Below are 24297 nucleotides of genomic sequence, written 5' to 3' on the forward strand. Positions count from 1 at the left end.
GGCGTCTGTCCTGCTAGCGGGGATCGGGCGGCTGCACCCAAGACCAGGGCACGTGCGCAGCGACGCGGGGCAGCCCCGCCAGGAGCCCCGACTGGGGCGCGGCGCAGGGCCCGGCGGAGAGGCGCATCCCGGAGCGCGGCGAGCGCGCTGTGCGGCGGCTGGGAGTGGGCTGCAGGTGCCGCGGGGAGAGCCCGCCCGACTCCGGGGAGGCAGCGGAGCGCCGTGGCCCCTGCGGCTCAGCGCCCTGCGGGGTCGGGTGTCCCAGCGGCTCAGCGCCCTGCGGGGTCGGGTGTCCCTGCGGCTCAGCGCCCTGCGGGGTCGGGTGTCCCTGCGGCTCAGCGCCCTGCGGGGTCGGGTGTCCCAGCCCTGCGACTTCCGGGGCCCGGCGGCACTTCGGGGAGCCGGTCCAAAGGCAGCCTCCCGGGCCAGAGAGCGCGCGGCGCGGTCGCCGGGACGGGCCGCAGCACTCGGGCTCCCGCAGGGGCGGCGGGCGGGGCGGGGCGGGGCGGGGCGGGGTGGGGTGAGGCGGGCCGCCCTCCCCTCTCCTCCCTCTCGCAGCCCGCCCTCCCTTCCTCCGGTCCCGCAGCCAATTAGACGGCCCCTCGGGTGGGAGGCGTGGGGCGCTGCATAAAGCGGCGGGGAGCTGTCACCCCGGGAGCAGGCTGCGCAGGGCCCGGGCCGAGCCGGTGCGCCGCAGACTAGGGCGCCTCGGGCCGGGGAGCGCGGAGGAGCCATGGCCACCGCTAACGGGGCCGTGGAAAACGGGCAGCCGGACGGGAAGCCGCCTGCCCCGCCGCGCCCTATCCGCAACCTGGAGGTCAAGTTCACCAAGGTGAGCTGGGCGCCCCTCCCGCCCGACGGCCGCCAGCCTCTGCGCTGGGCAACCAGCCTCGGGGCGGCGGGGGCGAGGGACCAGCAGGCCGGGGGTCCGCCGGGCGCTCCGGAGACCCGAGCCTCCCTGCCCGGGCTCGGCCCTCTAGAAACGGCACCTTCCGCGGGGCATCTTGGGCGGGATCGCAGGCGGCGGGGCTCGGCGCTGTGAGCCTCGAAGCCGGGAAACCGAGGCCGTCTAGCGCCCGCGCGGTGCCGGGGCTGCACGCATCCCCGCGAGGCCCCGACGTGTCCCTGCACTGCCCGCTTTGATCGCGAGTGGAGGTGCGCGCCGCGTTGACTCGGAGCGCGGTGGTCTCCCTCCCCAAAAACTCCTGGGATGATTTCCAGGGTGGACGAGTCTGGCTTTGAGAGGGTCAGAGGTGCCCGAGAACGCCAAGAGAGAGGGTCCGGGAGCCAGATGGCGGAGCTGCAGTTAGAAGACTGGGGAAACAGGTCCTCCGAGCAAAGCGCATCGGGCACCTTCCGTGCTTAGTTTATGCCCAGCTCACCAGCAGAACTGGGAGGAGGAGGAGGGTGCTCACTTACTGACGAAACCTCCCCGGAGCCCAGAGGTCCCGGTGTTTACAGACAAGGAGCGCGCTCCGGAAGGTCGCAGATCTGGGCCTTTGGGAAGCGGTGGGTGGCAAGGCCGAGCGGCCAGGCCCCGTCGCGCCGCAGAAGCGCACGGTTCTCTGCCTCCTGGCGCGGTGGGCTGGGAGGCTACAGGGTTGGCAGAGCGGTGAGATTACCTGCCTGGGGCAGAAAGGAATAAAAGAAGATGGTGAGGCCTCCGAGGCCTCTGAGCTGGGGCTGAGGAGGGCCAAGAGACCCGGGTCCGGAAGCGCGACCCGATGGAGGACACCCCCAGGCTGCCTGGCGTGCGCTTCTGTCCGTGGGCCGGTGCTGGGACATTTAGAGGCACAGGCCAGGCCGGGAGCCATTGCCTTCACTTTCCCCACCTTTGGCTTCTCTTGATTTTTGCTTTTATCCATAGCCCCCAACTCCAGCTGACACCGCACTTAGAGAATTTCTTCATCCGTTTTACTTTAAGAAGTAGCAATTATCTTTCTCAAAGAGTTTTAATCGAGCGGAGAAAGTTGCAGGGCACTATGTGTGGCCTTCAGATTTGGGTCTTTTGGCACTTAATTCCCAATGTCGGCTGAGCCTCTGATCACATGACATTTAAATTAACTGTTTTCAGAAGGCTCTGTAATCAACAAAGACACGTCGCTGTAAATTAAACGCTGGAAATTATTCTTAATGTAGTTTTCTTTGTAATACCAGCTTCAGAGTGAAAATTCCAACACGAATTCTGGGAAGAGTGAAAATGGTACCCTAATTTTGTAAGACCCTAACCCTAGGTGCTTGGCTGCTGCTACTGGTGGTTAAGTGGGGAGGTTGTTTGTTTTCTTTTGGTTGTACAGGATTTCAAAATACTATATATAGAAACCAGAAAGTAAACGTATTATGGTCCTTTTACTTTTTATGTTTTTGAGTCCTATCAGCAATCTGACCACATACAAGAAGTTTACCTCTTTCTCTATGATTTTTAGGACACTTTTAAAGTGTAGATGTAGCCCTTATGGAGATCTTAGACAATTCACAGAGCAATGGTTGTCTGTTGTCTTGGTGGGTGCGCAACCTTTGCCAGTTAAAGGGAACCAGTGCAGGAGTGAGGCTGAGGGAAGGTGGTCGATCGGCCTGGAGTGCTGGGATCTTGAGTGGTCTCCCAGGCGATGAAGGCCCCAACTGCCTGACACCGGCTGCTCCCTCCTCACCCGTTGGGGGACAGTGCTACTGCCTGCTCTGTCCTGGCTCCTGGCCCATCTCTGCGGAGACCTCCCCATAGCAGTTGTGGACCCAGGCAGCCTGTGTGGCTGAGGGTGGCCAGCCAGTGCCCTGGCACAGTCCTCAGGGAGCCTGGACTGGAGAGGCGGCCGAGAGTGAGGCCACCAAGAGTGCCTGCCGAGGGAAGGAGAGGGATAAACTGAAGTGCAGGACCGAGGCCCAGAGTGGGCAAGTGGCCCAGCAGGTGGGTGGCCTGGCAGGAGGGCAGACGGTGGAGCATGGGAGCCAGCAGTGTTCTGCTATTTTCCAACATTGACTCGGTGCTTCTTGATAATGGGGCACACACCAGAGTTGGTCCATCTGAGCCCCAGCCCTGGCAGTGCCACTTCCCAGGGTGGTCCAACTTTCGGGATGACTTTGTTAAAGCCCTTCGTTTGTCCTCACATGTGACCATTGCATTCTCTAGGGTCATGCTGTGTGATTCTGGAGAGCTGAGAGCCCCTCCAGGGTCCCCACACAGATCTCAGAGGATAGAAGTCCCTTCTAATTTAGGGGGCCTCTCTTTCTTTCCTTATAAAATTTCTTCCAGTAGCAGGGATTCTCTTCAAAGTTTTCTGATTTTTAAAACACCAGTTTTTATTATCTCTCTTACGAAAAATAAAATTCCCCCAAATCTCCTTTTCTGAAAACGTATTCTTTTTGAGTTTAGCTGAGTGGCCTGTTGTCAGATGGAAGTTACTGGAAATCGGCATCAATAGGATTCACTTGTATGACTGCCATCTTCACCTCTGCCTGAGACACCTTACAGCTCAGTCCTGATTCCATGTCATTCTGTTCCTTTTGTAAAATGTGAACCATGTCTACAGCTCAATGTAGCCTAATGCTATACCTCTGTAAGGTTTGTTGCATGTCTACAGCTCAATGTAGCCTAATGCTATACCTCTATAAGGTTTGTTGCATGTCTACAGCTCAATGTAGCCTAATGCTATACCTCTATAAGGTTTGTTGCATGCTAATCCACAAATCAAAGACAACAGTTCCTTCTAGACCCTTTACCCTGATTTGGAGTTCAAAATAATACAGCCAGCATAATCAGTAGACCGTATTTATATACCCTTTCCTTATATTTGTGCTTTTGTTTTGTTTTAGTGGAGAGAAAAATCAACAGTAGAAACCACTTACAAGATTACTTACTACTGTAGTGTGGTATAAAGTAAAAGATTTTACAAAATTAAAAACATAGTGATGGGAAAATATGGTTAGAGTCAAACAGTCTGATTTTTTTTGAGGTTGCTGGTTACAGATCAATGTCATGAACAAACAGTAATTTTTTTTGGAGGAGCATGCTTGGAGATGAAGTATAGCAGACATCCGATCATTGTAATCTGTTTTCAGTCCCCTTATTTATATTCTCTTCTGCCACCTTCTCATTTTCCCTCCCCCTTGGAATTGATACCAGGAAGGACCTGGAATCAGCAATTTTCACTGACAGTCTCTATTATCCAACCCACGAAATTTCATCTTTCTACAAATGGGCCCCTCTTCCTGGCTGCACTTTCCTCCCCGCACTAACTTAACTCTTCTTCCCCAGTTATTAATTTCTCGCTGTTACCAAGTGATGACTTGCTGGATGGCAAAAGTGAACTCTTGGATTTAGTTTCAGCTGGAAGAATAAACCTGTAATTGTAGCCTGGCCTTTTCCTGGTGCACTTCCCTGGGGGCCTGGCCTCACGTTGGAGACGCTAAGCTTCCAGAAGCCAGACAGGCAAGTCCCACTGGTGACCGATGCTCTCAGTTCTGTATTCCAAACTAGGGGGCAGCTGGTCTCTGCTCACCTGCCCAGCCAGAGTCTGCCTCTTGTACTTGGTCCCCAACCGACTCAGACCAGGCTTCCTCACCCATGAGCTTCAGAGGTTTTTGTGGTTTTTTTTTTTTTTAACATTCTATCAACTTTTAAGTTCTGGGGTACATGTGCAGGATGTGCAGGTTTGTTACATAGGTAAACATGTGCCATGGTGGTTTGCTGCACAGATCAACCCATCACCCAGGTATTAATCTGGAGCTGTGGAGTTTATACAGGAAGCTCAATACAGAGAATGTAACCAAGACGCATGCTTAGGAGATGGCTGCCCTCTCTCATCTGTCATCACTGGGGAGTCAAATGTTCCAAATGAATCAATTTCACAATAATTGAAATTAGCCCTTGAGGGATGCAATTCTTCCTTTAAACAATTCAAAAAGAAGCAAAGTAAAGCTATGTATACCAAATGCAGACAGATGTAAAAACGGAACCTGATGAACTAATTCTGTACTCAGAAATTATTGATGGCATTTTACTTGACAGACATGCATGTTAGCCATTTCTGCCACAGGGGTTTTTCTGATGCTGTGATAGGCTGTGATGAGGAAGCCATTCCAAGTTGGTGTAGCAGGAGTTTGTGTGTCTTCTGGCTGGGCAGCTGGGGACCTGCGTGCTGTCAGAATGTGTTTTGTATATTGTCTGTCATGTCTGTTCCTAGTTCTTTTCCAAAAGCCTCTCTTTTAATGTGACATTATTAAGACAATTAGAACTTAGTGTAAACTAACAGTAAATAGTACATATGTTTCAGTGCATGGACTTCGTATGTTCTTCTTTGTCTGCTCATGATGTCTTTTGTTAAGCAAATTTTCATTCTCATCTGCATTCCGGATCATTGAGGTTCCCAGAAAAGTGATTTCTGTGGGTTATATGAAGTTATTTGTGACATCTCTTAATGTAACCTGGAAAGTTTCTAACCCAGACATTTAACTTTGTATTTCAACACTGGTTTATTATCAAGCTTCGGAAGTTTTGTGTGTGGTTTTTTTTTTTTTGACATTTTATCAACTTTTATTTTAAGTTCTAGGGTACATGTGTAGGATGTGCAGGTCTGTTACATAGGTAAACATGTGCCGTGGTGGTTTGCTATGAAAATACACATTTTAAGGGGAATGTGCTGGGGAGGGACATGCTGATGTGCATTGGTGAAAACTGAAAACTGAAGGGCGATGGTGAGATCCTCCTCAAAGTGAGCTCCTTGGCAATCAGTCTTGCTGAGTGTTGCCACTGAAAGGAGAAAAGGAGTACTCGGTGCGTCCTTACCCTTCAGGGGCAGGCAGGCTGCTCGGGACTTTTATATATATAAATCTATTGACTCTTCCCCCAAGGTCTATGAGGGTATGAGATTCCATTCATAGCCTCTATTTAACCATTTAAGTTGCCATTCCTCTGTGAATCCATGTTATTGCTGAAAATAATAATAATAATTTAGAAAAAAATCTCTAAGTGACTTTAGTTTTATTTGACCAAAACTTGAATTTCGAATCTGTCCTGGTTGATCTGTTGGTCATGTGGTCCTGGGACTCTGTCCCTCTCCGGGTCTCATCTATAAAATGTTGAAGGGGAGAGGGAAGCAGCAGGGAGGAAGGTGGAAAAGATGGATAAGATGTTACCTAAGGTCCTTAGCATGTTGAAATTATATGATTTTGATCTAAACCTAATTCGTTACACTTCCTTTCCTGGTTAGATATTTATCAACAATGAATGGCATGAATCCAAGAGTGGGAAAAAGTTTGCTACATATAACCCTTCAACTCTGGAGAAAATATGTGAAGTGGAAGAAGGAGATAAGGTAAATACTTTTAAAAAAATTGCTCTAAGTAATTCAATTATAGATGACCAAAGGATAAGGAAATGGTTTGGCTTAGCTATAAGACAGAACTGGCCCATCCTAGGGGCAGGGCCTGGGCTAGCTGTGCGAATTGGCGTGTGGTTCTCAGACACGTGGCACAGAATGGGATCAATTACCGATGATCCTCTGCAGAGAATCATTCTCCTTTGATAGATGTTTCTCCATCTATGAGGATGACCTCAGCTATCCTCATCATATGGCTAAAGGAAAGGTTTTCTTTTTTCTTTTTTTTTTTTAATCAATTATTTGGACCTGGAGGCATTAAAGAATCTTTCCAGAAAGCATTTCCTGCTGGTGTGTTTCACCAAATGCAGCATTCTGACAGGAGACACTTTAGAAAAAAATAGACTTGAAGGAAAAAAATAGCTGCTACCCGGGTGATGCGGGGATAGTTAACAAGGTAACCACTAGATTTCTTTTCTCCTAGAAATTTACATGAGCATGGAAAGCGGTAATCTTTATCACTCTATTTGCAAGTGCAAGGTCTATATCGTAATACAGAAGCTAAGGGACTTCTGAATGTGTCCTTTATACATTGCAAGGCCATCAGATCTATTCTGAATGTCAGTGCAGAGGTAAAGCCCTTCCACTGAGGGCAGGGAGATGTAAATGTTTCCTTAGCTGCTGGAGCACTGGACTGATGTTCTTAGTCAGCAAACTGATGACGTTGGAAGTGGATGGAGTGAAGGGCGTGTGCAGAGTAGGCTTGGATTTTATCTTGCCCATGAGTTTTTGTGACAGACGTGCAAATGCACACTGGCCCAACCTACACAGACCTCCCTCTGTGGGGCACCTCATGACAGTTAGGCTCTGCTAACAAAGAACGTGGCACAGAGAAGCTCATAGAAAAATGTGAGGGCATCGGGGGGAAGCCATGACATGGAATGGGGTTTCCACTAGGAGACGCCCAAGTGCCCCGTACAGGGGCTGGGAGGAGAACGAGACCCTAGCCCTGGGCCTTGATTTCTCCCTTGGTCTGAGTGAGTGTTCTGAGCCAGAGGCCACCCCACCCTCTGCAGCTGGAAAGGTCCTGGCCTCCACCCCAGAGCCTGGGACAAGGAATTCAGTGTCCCACTGCCAAGCTTCTGCTCACCCCCAAGCCAGCTCTGGACACCCAGAGTCTCCCTAGAGTCACTCCTGCCTGGTGTCCCGCATCCACTCCTTGCTGTACCTTCCTAGAAAGAGAGAGGCATGGAGGGGACTTCGAGACGAATGTGGCCCATTTTCCTGAGAAAAAGAGACAGTGACACTACTCTAAATGGCCCTCACTTCTTTCCTTTTAGAAAGAAGGTTCTGTTGTGATTATTCTATCAGTGCATAAAAGATCCAGTTCTGCTCCCATGGGGTGGGTGAGACTGAAGGGAGAAAAATGGCCTCCATGCTCCTCCCTGTCTGCGAACTGTTCCACGATGCTCAGTTCTGCAATCCAGGAAGGAACGAATTTCCCCATTCTCACTCTTGGACCACCAGTTCCCAGCTGGGATAAAATGCCAGGCAGACACTTCCCACCTGATCTGTGAACAGCAGGCTTGTGTGCGTTCACACTGAGCCAGCCAGTGGAAAGTTTTTCTGTACTTGGGTCCCTGAGAAAAATAGTCTTTAGGAAATATTTTTAAATGCTTTTTATAATCAGAAACAAACATTGATATTTGGCCACTGTAGAAATATTAAGATGTAAAGAAGAAAAAAATCACTTGAACGCTCCCAGCCACTCAAGTCATTGAAAACCTTGCTGCTGCTTGCAGCCTGTCTGCCAGCGGCACAATTCTGCTGTTCTCTGTAACTGACAGCCGTGGTCCCAAACTGCAGTCGCATCAAAAGATGACACCCTCTCTCTGTTGTTTTGGCCACTCAGCCCGATGTGGACAAGGCTGTGGAGGCTGCACAGGCTGCCTTCCAGAGGGGCTCACCGTGGCGCCGGCTGGATGCCCTGAGTCGTGGGCGGCTGCTGCACCAGCTGGCTGACCTGGTGGAGAGGGACCGCGCCACCTTGGCCGTGAGTACATGCACATGGGGGCCGGTGGGGGATAAGCCAGCCGCACTGAGGGTCCTGTCCGCCATGGGGTGTGGGAAAAAAGATCAGGGTCCTGGTTTTGTGTGGTCGTGGGTCTGTTCCATCCTCTGAGATACAGCTCTCTGGTAATACTTGCAGGTGTTAATGCCTCTAGACTGAATCTTTCATTTCAAAGTCAGACTTTTGTCCTCTGCAGCGCAGCTTCTCGACCACGTGGTTGTCTATAGGAGGTTCAGCTACATCAGTGGTCTCGACCACGTGGTTGTCTACAGGAAGTTCAGCTACATCAGTGGTCTCGACCACGTGGTTGTCTACAGGAGGTTCAGCTACATCAGTGGTCTCGACCACGTGGTTGTCTACAGGAGGTTCAGCTACATCAGTGGTCTCGACCACGTGGTTGTCTACAGGAGGTTCAGCTACATCAGTGGTCTCGACCACGTGGTTGTCTACAGGAGGTTCAGCTACATCAGTGGTCTCGACCACGTGGTTGTCTACAGGAAGTTCAGCTACATCAGTGGTCTCGACCACGTGGTTGTCTACAGGAGGTTCAGCTACATCAGTGGTCTCGACCACGTGGTTGTCTACAGGAAGTTCAGCTACATCAGTGGTCTCGACCACCTGGTTGTCTACAGGAGGTTCAGCTACATCAGTGGTCTCGACCACGTGGTTGTCTATAGGAGGTTCAGCTACATCAGTGGCCTCAGACCTGGGGCACTCACAGATTGGTGACCATGAGCTGGGCCATATCCTGGTACCACCTGTGTGTTTATGTACTTAACTTTTTTCTTTTTTGTATTAACTCCCTTTTATTTATTTTATTTTATCTATTTTTTTGAGACAGAGTCTCCCTCTGTCACCCAGGCTGGAGTGCAGTGGCACGATCTCGGCTCACTGCAGCCTGTGCCTCCCAGGTTAAAATGATTCTCTTGCCTCAGCCTCCTGAGTAGCTGGGACTACAGGTGCCTGCCACCATGCCCGGCTAATTTTTATATTTGTAATAGAGACAGGGTTTCATCACGTTGGCCAGGTCTTGAACTCCTGGTCTCGAACTCCTGGCCTCAGGTGATCCGCCGGCCTTGGCCTCCCAAGGTGCTGGGATTACAGCACCTTGTGAGCCACTGCACCCAGCCTTAACTCCCTTTTAAACTTAAGTTTAATCTCATCCTAAGAAACAATATTCATGAAATCACAGGTTTGATGTGCTAATTTTATTTTTCTAATACTTACTAAAATAAATGCCACCACTTAACACAGAAAAAATTGTTCCCATGTGACCTAAAATCATTTCTGAATCACCCCTGAACTGGCTCGTAGCGAGCGTATGTGGGGTGGTGGTGAGGGCAGGAAAGCCTGGTTATAGGAAACCTCAGAGTAGGAAAGACCTGGGTTCAAATCCCCACTCTGCCACTTACTAGCTGTGTGACTTTGGACAAGTTGTGAAACCTCTCTGAGATTTATTTCTTCATGTAAAATGTCACCGATACTGATAACTCAGTGGTGTAAGAATGATCTATTTAAGATTCTAGGCAGAGTCCCTGGCAGGCAGTAAGCACTAAATAGATGATAGCTATTATTAATAACAGCAGTTATCATAATAAGGCCATGTGAAGACCCATTTTCTAACCTCAGCTACATGCACTGCTGGCCAGTAATTTCTAGATACCTTAGGTGGGGATATTGATGCAGCGTACCCCATGAGGTTGGGCTGCCAAGGCATTCATCAGTTGTAAATCCATTTTTTAGCAGGATCCTCAGACCCTCCTCTGGTCATGAGGGAGTGATCAGAGGACATCTCAGGGCCATGTTGGGCCATGAGGTCCTTTGCATCCTGTCCTTGCCCATCTCAGCCTCTTGTTTTTAAAAGTCGTTCCAAACCTTGAGGCCCGGTTGTAGGGGAGGAAATCTCCTTTTTGGCCTTTGATTTGGAAAAATGGTTTTTCTGATGTCAGGAGCAAGCAGTAGGGTAGCCACTGTTTAAAGGAGGGTGTCAGCCAGGACACGGAAATTGCTGTTGCCCCTGAATGTGTTTCTTAGGGTGGAGGAACTCTCAGGCCATACTCTTGGGTGCATTTCCCTAAGGGTGCATCAACACAGAAACTCGAGCTCCCCTTCCTTCCTTCCCAGTCAGCCCGGCCAGTCCACATGTTCCCCGGGTGAGGGTAGCTCCCTCCCAGGGTAAGCGCTTCTCTCTGAGGAGCTTCTGGTTTCTTCCTGCAACGTAAGCCAGCCTCAACCCTCAAGCTGCCAAACTGGCTTTTTCAAAAACATTTCTGTTTTCACCCGGCATGAGCTCATCAGTCGGCAATGTCCGTGCGGACTAATAGCAGGCTAGAGAGGATGTGCCCTGGGCACCCCCCGCCCTGAACCCTGTCCTTAAGTGTCAGTATCATCTTAGGAGCAGAGGCTGCAAAGCCACCTTCATCTTCAGGCTGCCCCATTGTCCTGGCACGACTGTGTTTTGATAGCAGACAGCTTTGGAGGATCTCAGAATGCAAACCCAGCAAATCACTTCTGCCACTGGCACCTCACAGCCCACAGGAAATAAGATCCAGCTCTTTACCACTACATGAAAGGGACAAGAGAATTACTGGCAAACACGGTTTTTAAAACTTCAACCACATCACAGGAGAGCGCCCCTTGCTCTCCACCTCGATATGGTTTCCGTGCGTGTTCGTGGAGCGTGTACTCTTGCCGGCTCAGTGGTTTGACAGAGCTGGGTGTTTATTTCTGTGCTCAGTGTCTGGAAACAGATGTGGGGGATCCAGCGGCCCCTGGATGGCTTTCCTTTGCTGGGGCACCCAGGCCCCAACTCTGCTCTTTGGGTGCTCATTTTGGGAGCTCCCAAATGGAAGCCCTCCCTATCCACTCTCCTTTTCACCCCAAGTGCCATTTCTGGGTCCTCTCGTTGTAAGCCCTGCCGTGCTGTTTTCCTGGCACTTCCCATCATTCTTTAGTATCTGAGGGTTATGATGTGTTAATTTCTCAGGAGGCACATTTTTCTCTTAAAATGTTAAAGGAAATAAACTAGGAGTGGCTACACAGTAACAAGTTGTTTAAAGGATGACTGTTTCAATCTGTAGCGAGCGCTTGTACTCACTCACCTGCGTAATTTTTTTAATAATTTCCCGTCTAAACCTATCATGACCTGGGTTTTGCTCAGAGAAATTCCATAAAACTAACCTGGAAAATTCATGTTGTCACTCCAGTAAGCAAACTTGCTGAAGTTGATAATAAAAACAAATAGCAATGCTTGTTGAATGTTCGCCATGTACCTGGCTTGTTGTAGTAACGCTTGCTGAATGCTCACCATTACCCACCTTGTTGATCCGTAGGATTTATTATCTCATTTCAGAGATGAGAAACTGAGGCCCAGAGAGGTTAAGTAACCTGTCCTAGGTCACCCAGCCAGTGGTACTAATCCAGGACTGGAGGCAGAATCTTGGCTCCATGTCTCGCACTTACCCTCAGTGCTGGATGTTGAAGTCCTCTCTCTTGTTCCATCCCAGAAAAGAGCGAAGAATAAACTCCCGATTCCACTGACAGATATGCAGATACTGTCTGGAATAGGTCAGTCTTAGAGGACTTTTTGCACTATTTGCAATTGCTAGGCTTCCCCTGGAAAAATGAAAGTTGACGCTTGAGTGAAAATCTATAGGAACCAACACTAGAGTATACTTGATGTGACACTGGCCTGACTCAGTCCCTGAGCGGCAGCTGCTGGGGGCAGAACACACACCCCCAACCTAGACCAGTCCTGTGGTCTTCAGCAACCCAGTGCCCTGTCTGGGTCCCCAGGTGAGGATCACCAAGCCCTTCTCTGGTGCCTAAAGGGAAGATGATGATAATCAGTGTAATCATCAGTGTTCTCATGTGAACACCAATCCAGCACTCACCATGGGCGGGCACTGTGGTTGGTGCTCTGTGGACACTGACTCCTTTCACTCTAACACTGGCCCTGTGAGGTAGGAACTGTTATTATTCTTATTTTACAGGTGAGGAAACTGAGGCAGGGAGAGATTCAGGGACTTACCCAAGGCCCACTTACTTAACTAGGGTTCAGCAGATGTGGTTGCCTCCTATTTAAAGGGGGCTTGGCTCATTCCTGAAGCAAAAGGGAGCTGGGGTAGCCTGAGCATCTGGAGTGGCTGTCCTGCAGTCTTTCCAGACACACGTGTCCAGGAGCAGCCTCTAAAGGCCAGTCGCTGTGCTGGCCGGAAGTAGATGCCCCTAATTCAGCTGCTGCCTTACTGGGTGGCCTTGGCTAAGTCACTGGGCCGTTAGTGTCCTCCATTCCCGTTGAAGTGGGAATGGAGTCATGGAGCTCAAAGGGTGAGACATGGGGGAGTGTGCTGGGGTTAAAGCCCTGGATCCGAGGAGGGGCCTTCTTCCTTTTTCAATCACCATCTCACTCCACTGACTCTTCCACAAGAATCCAGCCCTGGGCTATGTGTCAGGGCGGCCACTTCCTGCAGAGGCGGATGACTGGCGGTTTCAGCGCTGGGCTCAACTGGGGCCACTTGTCTGAGGGACAAAGGGGTTCTCTTCCACCCAGGCTGGAAATAGAAAAGAATCCCTGCCATTGAGTGGCTGCACACTCGCCCTGGGTAATCACCTCCCTCACCAGCAGGGCAGTCTGCTCCCTTCCCACTCTGCATCCGGCCGGGCTCCGCAGTGCAGGAGGGAAGGACTGCATCTTTGTGCTGGGGGCGCGACCCTTCTCGGCTAGGTCACTTTCCACAGCCACGCTGGCCAGCCTGGCCGAGAAGGAAGAGCCTACGTCTTCCCTTTCTCTTTTGTTCGAGGAGGGCAGCTCCCACTGCAGCCACCCCAAAGCCAGCTAACCTTCAGAGAGCTTCCTGGGAACGCGCAAGCACACACGACTGGCCACACAGCAGAGGCCACTGTGCTACAGATGGAAGATCAGATGCCAGTGTGCATTCCTTCCCAGCATAGCTTTAAACCCGCCTGGCCTCCAAGGGGCCCTTCAAAGAGGGTGCATGTCTGTGTTTTGGCGCACTTCAGGTGTTTTGAAATAAAAACAATCCTCACGCTCAGAGACAGGCCTCGCTTTACATTCAGTGTCATGCTTTCTGAAGAGGTGCATCTGACTGTGAGGTCTACAGAGCAATGTCCTAGGACTGTGTTCTCTCCCCAGCTTCCATCTTTAACAGCCTGACAGTGCAAAAGAAAAGCAAGCCATGTCCGAAACAGACATCATCTTGTTATTGCAGGCCCTGGAGACGATGGATACAGGGAAGCCATTTCTTCATGCTTTTTTCATCGACCTGGAGGGCTGTATTAGAACCCTCAGATACTTTGCAGGGTGGGCAGACAAAATCCAGGGCAAGACCATCCCCACAGGTGAGCAAGGTGGATTATAGCTTCATTTGGGATCCCTTTGGGGCTATATCTTTTCATTAATCCAGAGCTCCTCCTGACTGTTTCCCCAAGGCACCATTCCCAATCCCACTCCCTCTCCAAATGGTACTGCCAATTCTTCTTCTAAGAAATTCGCCTTTAAAGTTGAGGTCAAATCACTTCTCTGTATAACAGACAAGACTTGAATCTTGTTGTTGGTTTCTTTCTTGTCTTTTTACTACTTGAAGTTCCTAACCTGGATTAAGTGAGTGTGTCCTTCCCCACCATGTAATCCTCTTCCAGATGACAACGTCGTGTGCTTCACCAGGCATGAGCCCATTGGTGTCTGTGGGGCCATCACTCCAGTAAGTATGGCAGCTTTTCTCAGTAGATTCTATGTAGATCCCGCCCCACTGCCCTGTGTCCTTTGGAATCAATTTCTGGTGTGTTTTTATCGGATTGCACCAGCATTGAACAAGCATTTTCTCTGTGGCATGGAACTCCATGCTTGGGGGCTCTTGAGATGGATTAGACCCCATTTCTGCTCTCCTAAGACCGGCTTTTGGCATCCACGGAAAGCACTGTGGATTCCAGCCAGACTGGTCAGGAATGGCCACAGCATTTCCAGGAAGGTGGTCTCTTACCTGGGCCTTAAAGATAAGAAAGATTTGTTCAACAAGGAAAAGGATTTTCCAAGGAGTAGGAATGGCCTAGGCAAAAGTGTAGAGGTGGGTGGGCTACTTGGAAGGGAACAGCAGGAAAGCTGGTGGGGCTAGAGCTCAGGCAGGAGCAAAAGTGAGGAAAAGGGTGAGCACACGTGGCAGGTGGTGTGGGCCAGCTTCCAGCAGCTTTGGCTGCTAAGGGGCCGGGACTTTATCCACTGGGCGGTGGGGATGCTTACAGGTGCCCAAGAAATGCAGCAATGCTGCCTGTCTGTTTGGGAGGCCTCTGGCCTTTGCAACAACGGCCAGGCAGGAAGCTGAAGAGCCAGGTGGCAACATGAAGTGGGGATTGGAAAAGTGCCCATGGAGGCAAGGAGGAGGACACGTCTGCAGCAGACGTTTTAGAGGGGGAGGTAGAACACGTGCAACAGCATCCTCTTTGCAAAGGCTGCCTATTAGTACCACCCAGAATGCAGTTTCGGAAGCGCTGTGCGGGAATGCAGTTCTGACCATTGCACACTCCTGTATTACCCCATATACCCCAAATCCAGACCATGAAAGGCACGTGTCCTCCACAAAGGCATCGTTGGGCACATGCGACAGGGTTGGAGGGTGGATCTGGGCCCCCAAAGCCCCTGTGCTCTGTCGCAGTGGAACTTCCCCCTGCTGATGCTGGTGTGGAAGCTGGCACCCGCCCTGTGCTGTGGGAACACCATGGTCCTGAAGCCTGCGGAGCAGACACCTCTCACCGCCCTTTATCTCGGCTCTCTGATCAAAGAGGTGAGACATCCAAAAAGAAAATATCACATGTTCTTGGTAACATTCCCACTCCTAGGAACCAGGCCACTGTCACGAGACGGGACAGTGGCAGACTGCTGGCAATCGAGTGGGAAGGGAATGACTCCCAGTGTTTTGCTTGGCGACTGCACGTTCTTTCTCCGGCTTGTGGCCACTGAGCTGGAGAAACTCCATTCCTCCCAGTGGTCCTAATGAGAATGCTTAACTCTTATTATGGGCTCAAACCTATGGTTGAGGACCCAGTGGTTTGTCTAGAGAATTTGCAGGGGGGGTCAACCAAGAGGAAGCCAAATATTTGGGAGGTTCTCTGGGATTTGCATTCTCAGTTTATGAAATGGTCCGTTTTTCTCTGGAGAGGTGGCCTCGCCAGCTCCAGCTGGGCAGCTGCAGCAGTCCATGTGCCGGGTCCCTGCTAATCAGTGCCCTCTGCTCTGAATGCAATCTCTTCTCCCTCAGGCAGCCAGAACTTAGGGAAACAGAGGCTCAATGGGACACCTCCTTCCAGACATACCTTTAGTCATTCCATCCCCAGGTTGTATGGAGCAAAGATTTAGAGAAAGCAACAGGAAGCAAAGAGGGACAGAAGAAAAGATCCATTCCTTTCTCTTCTTAGTCGGGCTGATATGACTGGCAGGCAGGTCCACAGTTGCTTAGAGGCAAGGTGGGAACAGCTGGTGTTGAGCCAATTTCCCACTTTCCTTTGGTGATGTGGGGCATAATTAAGTCACACTGGTGATACTTAGGAATTTGAAAATCCCAACTGTTAAGAAACAGTGCCTAAAAATCTAAAGACTCAAGCACCATGCCTAAAATCTTGACTTTCTGAAATAATGTGTTCTAAGTAAGACTCAGCACAGGTGGGGAAGAGCATCCTCCACCTCATTTGTTTTGTGTTCTTGCCTGATAAAGAGGCTTAGTATATGAAAAACACGAGGCATGAACATGAACGAGGTGGCAGCCCCTGCCTTCCAGAAGGGCTTGCTCCAGGTGAGACCCAGGTTGAACAAGCAAAGAACTTTAAGGGAGTGATACCCTGTCACCATTTGGAACAATAACGGGTCTGATTAAAAAATGAAAACTGGGCCGGGCACGGTGGCTCACGCCTGTAATCCCAGCACTTTGGGAAGCCGAGGCGGGTGGATCACGAGGTCAGGAGATAGAGACCATCCTGGCTAACACAGTGAAACCCCGTCTCTACTTAAAAAAATAAAATAAAATAAAATAAAATAAAATTAGCCGGGTGTGGTGGCGGCACCTGTAGTCCCAGCTACTCGGGAGGCTGAGGCAGGGGAATGGCGTGAACCTGGGAGGCGGAGCTTGCAGTGAGCCAAGATCGCGCCACGGCACTCTAGCCGGGGCGACAGAGCAAGACTCTGTCTCAAAAACAAAAAAAAAACTGAAGCTCTTGGCAGATATTTTGCAGGTGCCTCTGATCCCGGGCAGGGGGTTCTGATCAAGCTACCCCTCTCCCCTTAGCACATACACACACTCTCTCACACACACACACTCCCCATGTGGAAAGGTGCTGTGCTACAGGTGGGCCATGGCCACCTTGAAGCATAACGACACATTTGCACTGCATATCACTTTGGGATGGGGTCCCCCCGGAAGGAGAGGTGGGCATCTCCCCTTGCCCAGCCTGCACACTGGGCTGGCAGCAGGGGGTGAGAAGCCCAGGTCAGCTGCATCTGGGTCCCAGGTAAATCCAGCCCGGCCTGGGCTTGCCTGTGGGGATGTGACGCAGCCACGGCTCTCTCGGCCCAAGTGTGGATCCATGGTGGATGAAGTTCGTTCTTCTTCAAGTGCTATCTTGATTTCTTCCCAGGCCGGGTTCCCTCCAGGAGTGGTGAACATCGTGCCAGGATTCGGGCCCACAGTGGGAGCAGCAATTTCTTCTCACCCTCAGATCAACAAGATCGCCTTCACCGGGTCCACGGCGGTAACCCTCCTCACGGGGTGCTGGGGAAAGTGAAAGGGAAGCGTTACTTGACACCCGTGAACTTTTCCTTTGACAGGCTTTAATATGATTTGTTTTTCTTCTAAATTTGACCATGTTTTAGTACATAACAACCAGTTAAAAAAGTCACTGGCCTAGTTTCCAAACTAAATATCTAATAGAACTCAGAAGCCTTAGAAGAAAAGATTGAGAGATAAGATAAAGTAAAAATGTAAAATATTCATCTGTCAAACAACACCATAATTAAGACTAAGAGATAAATAACAAGCTCAGAGAAAAATAGTTGTGATGCATGCAGTGCTCCAAGAATTTATATCCGTCATATGTAAAGTGCTCCTACAAATCAATGAAAAAGAAAATCAAACTGAATGGTAGAAAAATGGGCAGTTCAGAGAATAGAAATACTAAATGCCCATTAAGCTTAAACTAGTTTGCTGGTAATCAGGAAAATGCAAACTCAAACAAAATCAGACTTTCCTTTTGCCTGCCAGATTGCTAAAAACTGAAATGATACTACCGAGAATATGGGGAAGCAGGCGCTCACCGACACTTTCCCTGAGATGCACGGTGTTTTGGTAGCACTCATCCAACATTTAAAAGTGAAAAACTTTTTGATTCAGAAGTTCCATTTCAAAGAAAGAAAAAACTACTTAGAGAAATTTTCTCATGAGGCTTCAGGGACATATTTTCAAGGATGTTATATTCATTCTATGAAGTGTTTTACAGCCATTACAACAAGGAAAGCTGTCCATGATCTATTGTTGAAGCACAAAACAGCAAACTGTAGAAAATTACCCACAATATGATCCCATTCATAGGAGTGTGTGCTTGTAGAAGTAGAAATTATCTGGAAGGATTCCCAAGAAATCATTACTGATGGCCACCTATGGGGTGGGCTCGGGGCAGAGCGGGAGGGAAGCTGAAGGCTTTCTCCCTTTAATTTACATATATCTCTATGTGGAATTACTTTTAATGAGAAAGTATTTCTTCTGTACTTAAAAAAGAAAAAAACACCCGCTGCAATCAGTGTCCCCATCCCCCTCCTTAGTCCAGCCCTGATGGATGCTGTTACTCTCCTTGGGGACAGACATTGCCCTGTGGATGGATTCCAGACCTCATTCAGCCATCACCCATGAGCTCGCTGATGTTTAAAATGCACTCACACCTTAGCATTGGAGAAAACAGTCTCAGACCCGGAAGAGCCCGGGCCACCCCTTGCTAGCTTCTGGCTCTAGGCCTCCGTGTCTGCGCTGGTCTCCTAGGATCTTCCCAGCTCTGAAGTTCATGGTGCTGGGCTTTACTTGTTGCCCTAGATAAGTGACCAAGTCATGTTGGGCCAGCCCTCCCCTCCAGGGGTGCGGTGGGCAATGGGAGAGACCCCGTGGGGGCGTTGAGCATGACTAGCGAGTGGCTCTTCTGCTCGTAGCGTACCCCTTCACTCCCTGCCTGTCTGCGGCAGCCTCAGTCTTAGAGTGTGTTTCCAGAGAATCGGCTCCTTCTCATCCTGAAGGCTGGCTGCCCTCACTACTTCTCTAACACTTGGAGGTTCCCTCAGATCACACCAAAGAGCCACACAGAACCACCTCCTTACTGGGCTGTTGGAATTTCAGCTGTTTCTAGTGACAGGTAGAAGAGTCACCCTGCAGTCCCTGAAGCCCTTATACCAGACTGGCTGGACCAGCCTGCTGGGTTCAGAAGGACGGGCACCAGGACAGGTGAGCAGGCGGTGGCCCTGTTCCCAGCCAGCTGTGTGGGCTCCCAGAGGCTCTAACTCGCACCTGTAAGTGGAGCGGCTCAGACCAAGGATCCCAGGATGTCATGGTCTGGCACGGGAGGAGATGCTGGCAGAGGGGAGGAGATGCTGGCAGAGGCCAGGAGACTGAAGCGACAGCATTGGGGCCTGGAGCGCCTGGGCAGAGAGCCAGGTGGTGGCACTGCCCCCCGGGTTTGATCAGAATGTTCGCTGATGTTTGCACCTGGGCCAAGTTCAGCCACATCCAAGGTAAATTGTGATCTGTGTTCTGTCCCGGAGGTTGGAAAGCTGGTTAAAGAAGCTGCCTCCCGGAGCAATCTGAAGCGGGTGACGCTGGAGCTGGGGGGGAAGAACCCCTGCATCGTGTGTGCGGACGCTGACTGTGAGTCTCTGCCCTCCTGGGCTTTGTTGGGGCTTCAGGGCATCCATCCGTCTCTCCCCACTTTCTGGCCTGAATTCAAAACTAACTGAGAGTAAGATGCGTGCACAGTGGGGACGCTTCCACCGTGGGTATCCCGCCCAGTCAGCCAGCCGCAGACAGGCAGGTGGACATCAGAATGCCAGCTTTACTCTAGTAGAAAGCTGCCTTCTACTGCCAAAATGACATGGCTTGAGTGGCACCTGAGAGGCTGCCTGTTTCTGCGCCTCAATGTTAAGTTTACCTGCCTGTTCCTGCAGAGCTGGGGTCACGAGGAGCAGGTCTGGCTTCTCCTCCAGAGTCCCCTGGGAGAAGTGGGGAGGGCAGGTGCCGCCCACTCCCAGTCATTCATTCTTCTCCCCTCCAAGTCACATTTCCTGTCATATGTTTTAAGATCCTTGAAGAGTAGAGATGCTTTTTCCTTGCGTCTCAGACCTGATAAATCAGAGGAGGGCAGTAGCAACTGATCCTTCAAATTACCCTCTTTGCCTGGTTCTAGGCCTGCACCCCTGCCCTGGGAAAGCAACCTGCCCAGAAGTTTGGGGATAGCTTGTGTCTTGACAGAGCCAAATGACACAACGATAAATATATGCTATTGTTGGCTGCCATGTCCACAAGAGGGAAGGAAGGGCTGGCCGGGCATTCATTCACCTGCTGACAGGGTCAGCTATCAAAAGGTGTGACTTCCCAAGTGCCTTGAAACACCTTTGCCTTAAAGAACAGCCTCCCCGACCTGTCCACTGGTGCCAGAAATTCCTGTCATGGAGAACAAAGCTTTTCATTTCACACTCAGATAAGGTTGGAATTACAAATATCCCCAAGAAAAATGACCCTGGCACAATTTCTTACTAAGGTGTAAATGACTGATATCAGTTCCTTTCTGGCAGCTGGCTTTCACAATGGGAGAAAGAACAGGAGGAGGAAACAGGCTCTCAGGAAGCAAAGGGGAGCTGGGTGTGAAGATGGACTTTCCATTTCTTGCCTGGGTTAGCGTTCCCTTGTGGAAGCACCATCAGTGCTATGAATAGCAAGTGGTTTTTGGAGCCACATGGAGCATTTCTGGCCCTGTGACTCACATTTGGAGTCCCAAATAGCCAGGACTCCTGTTTTGCATTCCTGTGCCACCATATCTGGATACTCTACCTGCACTGAAGTTCATCTTCCTCCTCTCGGGGAGGAAAACTGCAGCTAAAGCACAGGACTAATTGTGTTTGGGGCTTGGTTTTACTTACAAGGGTCATAAAAACATGCTGTGTAGCCACCTCCTTCTCCTCATCAGGGCAATGCCAGTCCACAAATTACATCCTGACATAACCAGCATCCCAGGCAAGACATCAAGGGTAACAAGCCACCATTCCCCTGCCCTTCTCCTCACCCCAGCTCCGTCAGGAGCAGGAAATGAGTCTGTTATCTTGGAGGAGAGGCAGTTCCAAGTTGGGACCTGGCCCAGCCAGCTGCAGGGGTCAAGGGTGCAGAGAGGTACCCCCAAACCTTATGGTGCTGTCCTGCTGCCACTGAAACTTGCACAAATGACTCAGCTAGATAGGAGCAGCCTCCTTCTCAAAGCCAAGGGCAAAGTCCCTTGGAGCAGCCCCTGTGGGATTGGAATGGATCACCTTCCAATGCCCAGAGCCACTGCCAGCCTCTATGCAAAGGAAAGCTGCATTTCTTCAGCAAGCAATAGTGCGGGGGTTGGTGGTGATGAAACCAGCCAAGGGTTGAACACTAGAAACCCCTCTGTAGATGTAAATGACATCCCAATACCATTCTTATCCACTAAGCGTGTCCCCCAAGATCTTATTCTCTAAACACCCTCTAGCTCGGTTTGAATAACTGGTTTTAGTTCAATGTCAGCTCTGCAACGTAGAGTCAGCCCTTCTAAGTCACGCACATGATGTTACCTTGCTTAATAAGACCCTCCTTTTACTCAAGGTGAAACATTTTGGCTTCTTTAGAAGTTCTCACCAGTGGGCCTGCATCAATAATTACCAAAGTTTATTCTATAAAACATTAGTCCTCTAGAAAAAGGGGAGGGGAGGGTTACACAGGCCAGTGAACTGGGGAGTGCTATGACTCTCTGGACTTAGTAGCATATTAAAGGTACTGAGAAGTCCTGCAGTCAGGGAATTGATTTAACCCCAAACTTGGTGGACCCCAAAATCCTTTCTCCGTTCCTCTCTGTTTGGGAAAGTCTGCAAACAAAATTAATTTCTGAAATGCAGCCATCCTGGGGCCTGTTTTCTCGTGTGGGCAATTAGAATTACAGCTGTCGCCAGTCCTGCTTTAACGACTTAATCGCTTCCTCTCGCTCTGCCCATCTCCCTCGCCCCTCCCCGTCCAGTGGACTTGGCAGTGGAGTGTGCCCATCAGGGAGTGTTCTTCAACCAAGGCCAGTGTTGCACGGCGGCCTCCAGGGTGTTCGTGGAGGAGCAGGTCTACTCTGAGTTTGTCAGGCGGAGCGTGGAGTATGCCAAGAAACGGCCCGTGGGAGACCCCTTCGATGTCAAAACAGAACAGGGGCCTCAGGTAGGTAATCCGCCTGGTGTGTCTGAACCCACGGTGATTGTCTAGGGGCTGAAGCAGGCAGTCCCATGGCAACCGCCTACAGGGTCCCTCTCCAAGGAAGGAATGCTGACTTGTCCTGCCCAGGAGGCTTTCTTTTCTTTAGAAACTGATCAACAACACAATCCTCTCAGGTCCCAGGGGCTCATGAAAGGGGGCAGGACACACTGAGGCATGGGAGGAGGGCGCTGTTCCCAGGGCAGAAGGCCATCTGCCTGAACCCTCCACTCTCCAGGATGGCCTGCCTACAGAAAAGGGGCTGCAGGCTGGCTGAAGGCAGCAGAGTGAAGGCAGGGTGTGGCCTGGAGTCTCAGTCGCAGCCCAAGGCCCTCAAGCCCACGTGGGTTACAGGACAAGGTGAACCATCAGAAACCAAACAATCCCAGATGGAGAGAGCCTGAGGCATGAGAATGTATCTCCAGGCAGTAGGAACATGTCTCTGGAGGCTGAGTTTGGGAAGCCAAGGACAGGATGAAAATGATCATAACCACGAGATTTAATATCCTCTTTAAAAGGGCACATCCTGTATCACTTTCTTATTAATTATGAAGTGAAGCAGATGGATAAATATTTAAAAGAGGGCAGCCTGACCATCCCGTGCATTATTGAAATGGAGCTCAGCAGCCACTCACTTTGCTTTTAGCCAAAGTCTTGCCCCAGCCATGAAATTTCAAGTCACATGTCCGTGACTTACCCACTCGTGTCTATCCCAGGAGGCTGCCACTTCCCTCACTGTGACAGCACTGCATGTTTACAGGGGAGGCTGCTGTGGATCTGAGCTCAGATTTGGCCGTGGGTTTTATGAAAGTCACAAAAATCCTTCTGTGCCTCAGTTTCCTCATCTGGAGAATGGGAGCAATCAGTGAATCTTATGAGAATTTCATGGCACCTAGGAAGTATTCAATTACAGGCAGGTTTTATTTTTAAACAGGAGGAAGTTTTAGATGACAGGTTCTCCAGTCTAGGTGGCAGTGAGTGTCTGTGCATGACATCAGGCTGTCCTGTGGGGATGCCCTGGCTGGGGAAGAAGGGAGGGCCTCGTGGAGGAGGGGTGCGTTTCTGGCCATTAGTGCCCACCCTCCACCGGCCCCAGCCCACACACTCCGATGCCATGTGACGCTGGCAGAAAGCACTTCTTCTTGTGGCTAACATTCCTTCTCCTCAGTCATTGCCTGCCCAGCCTTTGCCCCAAACCCAGCGGTCAGTGACACAAGGTTGTCTAATGGCCTCGGCTGGATTTCAGATCGGAACGCAAACATGACCACAAGTCATTATCAAATCCACTGTGAATTTTAAAGCTAATACAGAATCAGTGGGAAATATGTGAACTGATCCCCATACAGAAGAAAGTTTTTTACCCCATCGTTATTTGTAAGTCTCTTTCCATGGCTCTTTTCTTGGCTTATGCCTGATGTCTCAGTCTTGACTTTTGAGGCCAGATACACCCATTTCTTCCAAGAGAACAGATAGAGGCAGAATGGGTGCTGATTTCATCAGTGCATTTATGCCACCGCTCAAAGTCCTTCTGAAAGCTCACTAAAGCCATCTAACCTCAGTATATTATTTTAGAACGCTGTTGGGGTTTTTTTTTTTTCTTCCAAAGTGCTTTTTCATCTACGGTAATAAGATTTTACTTTGAGAGGGCGTACAGCTGTCTAAATAGCCCTGTCTGTCTCATGCCTGTAAAACAGCTAGCTGACCTAGATCCAGGTCCACGGCCGGGCTAACACTCACAGGAATGCTCCAAAATCATTCAGGTTTATCTGGCAACTGAGCAACGAGGCACATAAACATTATGCAGGCCACCTGGCCGGGCAGGATCCGGCAGCGTCCTCCGGGCAGAGAGCCCAGCACAGCCTTGAGCCAGTCCTGTGGGGGCCGTATTTCCCTGTTTCTGGTGTTGTGCCCTGCCGCATCATCTCACTTCCTGACAGGTCTCTCTTCCTGTACTGTAAGGCACCAGCTGACATTTCATGGAGGATTATTAGATTTAAACAATGTGTTCCTACGGACTCTCCAGGGAGTGTTGAGTTTGGATGTGTAGGGTTTCCACAGGGAACCAGCACTGCCTGCAGGACAAACAGGGTCTTCCAGATGGCATATGCCCAGCAGCCAGGGAGGACCTGCAGTTGGGTGAAGCCCCTGTGTCCCTTTTGGCCCCTCAGGGAGGAGAAGAGCAGCTCAGCAGCATCTGGAACTGTTAACCTGAGACTTGATTCACCCAGAGAGAAGTTGAGAGAACCTTGAGCTCTTTCGGGATCTGTTGCAAAGCTGTTTTTGTTACTTTTTTTGAGTGGAGTATGCATACACGGGTCAAACCCCAAAACGCCTAAAAACATCTATAGTGAAAGGATTCCCGCCCCTCCCGCCCCCACCTTTGTACACCTGGTTCTTACCCTTCTCC

At 50.3% G+C, this 24297-nt stretch overlaps 1 protein-coding gene across 1 annotated transcript in view; it reads left to right on the forward strand.

Annotated features, from left to right (window-relative positions):
* Positions 1-532: 532 nt before the first annotated feature.
* ALDH1A3 (aldehyde dehydrogenase 1 family member A3) overlaps positions 533-24297 on the forward strand; it is a 37456-nt gene continuing 13691 nt past the window's right edge. The window contains exons 1-9 of the mRNA XM_024232406.3: positions 533-832; positions 6207-6311; positions 8227-8367; positions 13617-13746; positions 14047-14108; positions 15057-15185; positions 17029-17142; positions 19193-19295; positions 21673-21857. Of these exons, the coding sequence (XP_024088174.1) occupies positions 734-832; positions 6207-6311; positions 8227-8367; positions 13617-13746; positions 14047-14108; positions 15057-15185; positions 17029-17142; positions 19193-19295; positions 21673-21857 (1068 nt within the window). The 5' untranslated portion in view covers positions 533-733. The remainder of the gene's footprint in view (positions 833-6206; positions 6312-8226; positions 8368-13616; positions 13747-14046; positions 14109-15056; positions 15186-17028; positions 17143-19192; positions 19296-21672; positions 21858-24297) is intronic.

Source organism: Pongo abelii, chromosome 16, assembly GCF_028885655.2.
Source record: "Pongo abelii isolate AG06213 chromosome 16, NHGRI_mPonAbe1-v2.0_pri, whole genome shotgun sequence".
NCBI classification, from domain to species: Eukaryota; Metazoa; Chordata; class Mammalia; order Primates; family Hominidae; genus Pongo; species Pongo abelii.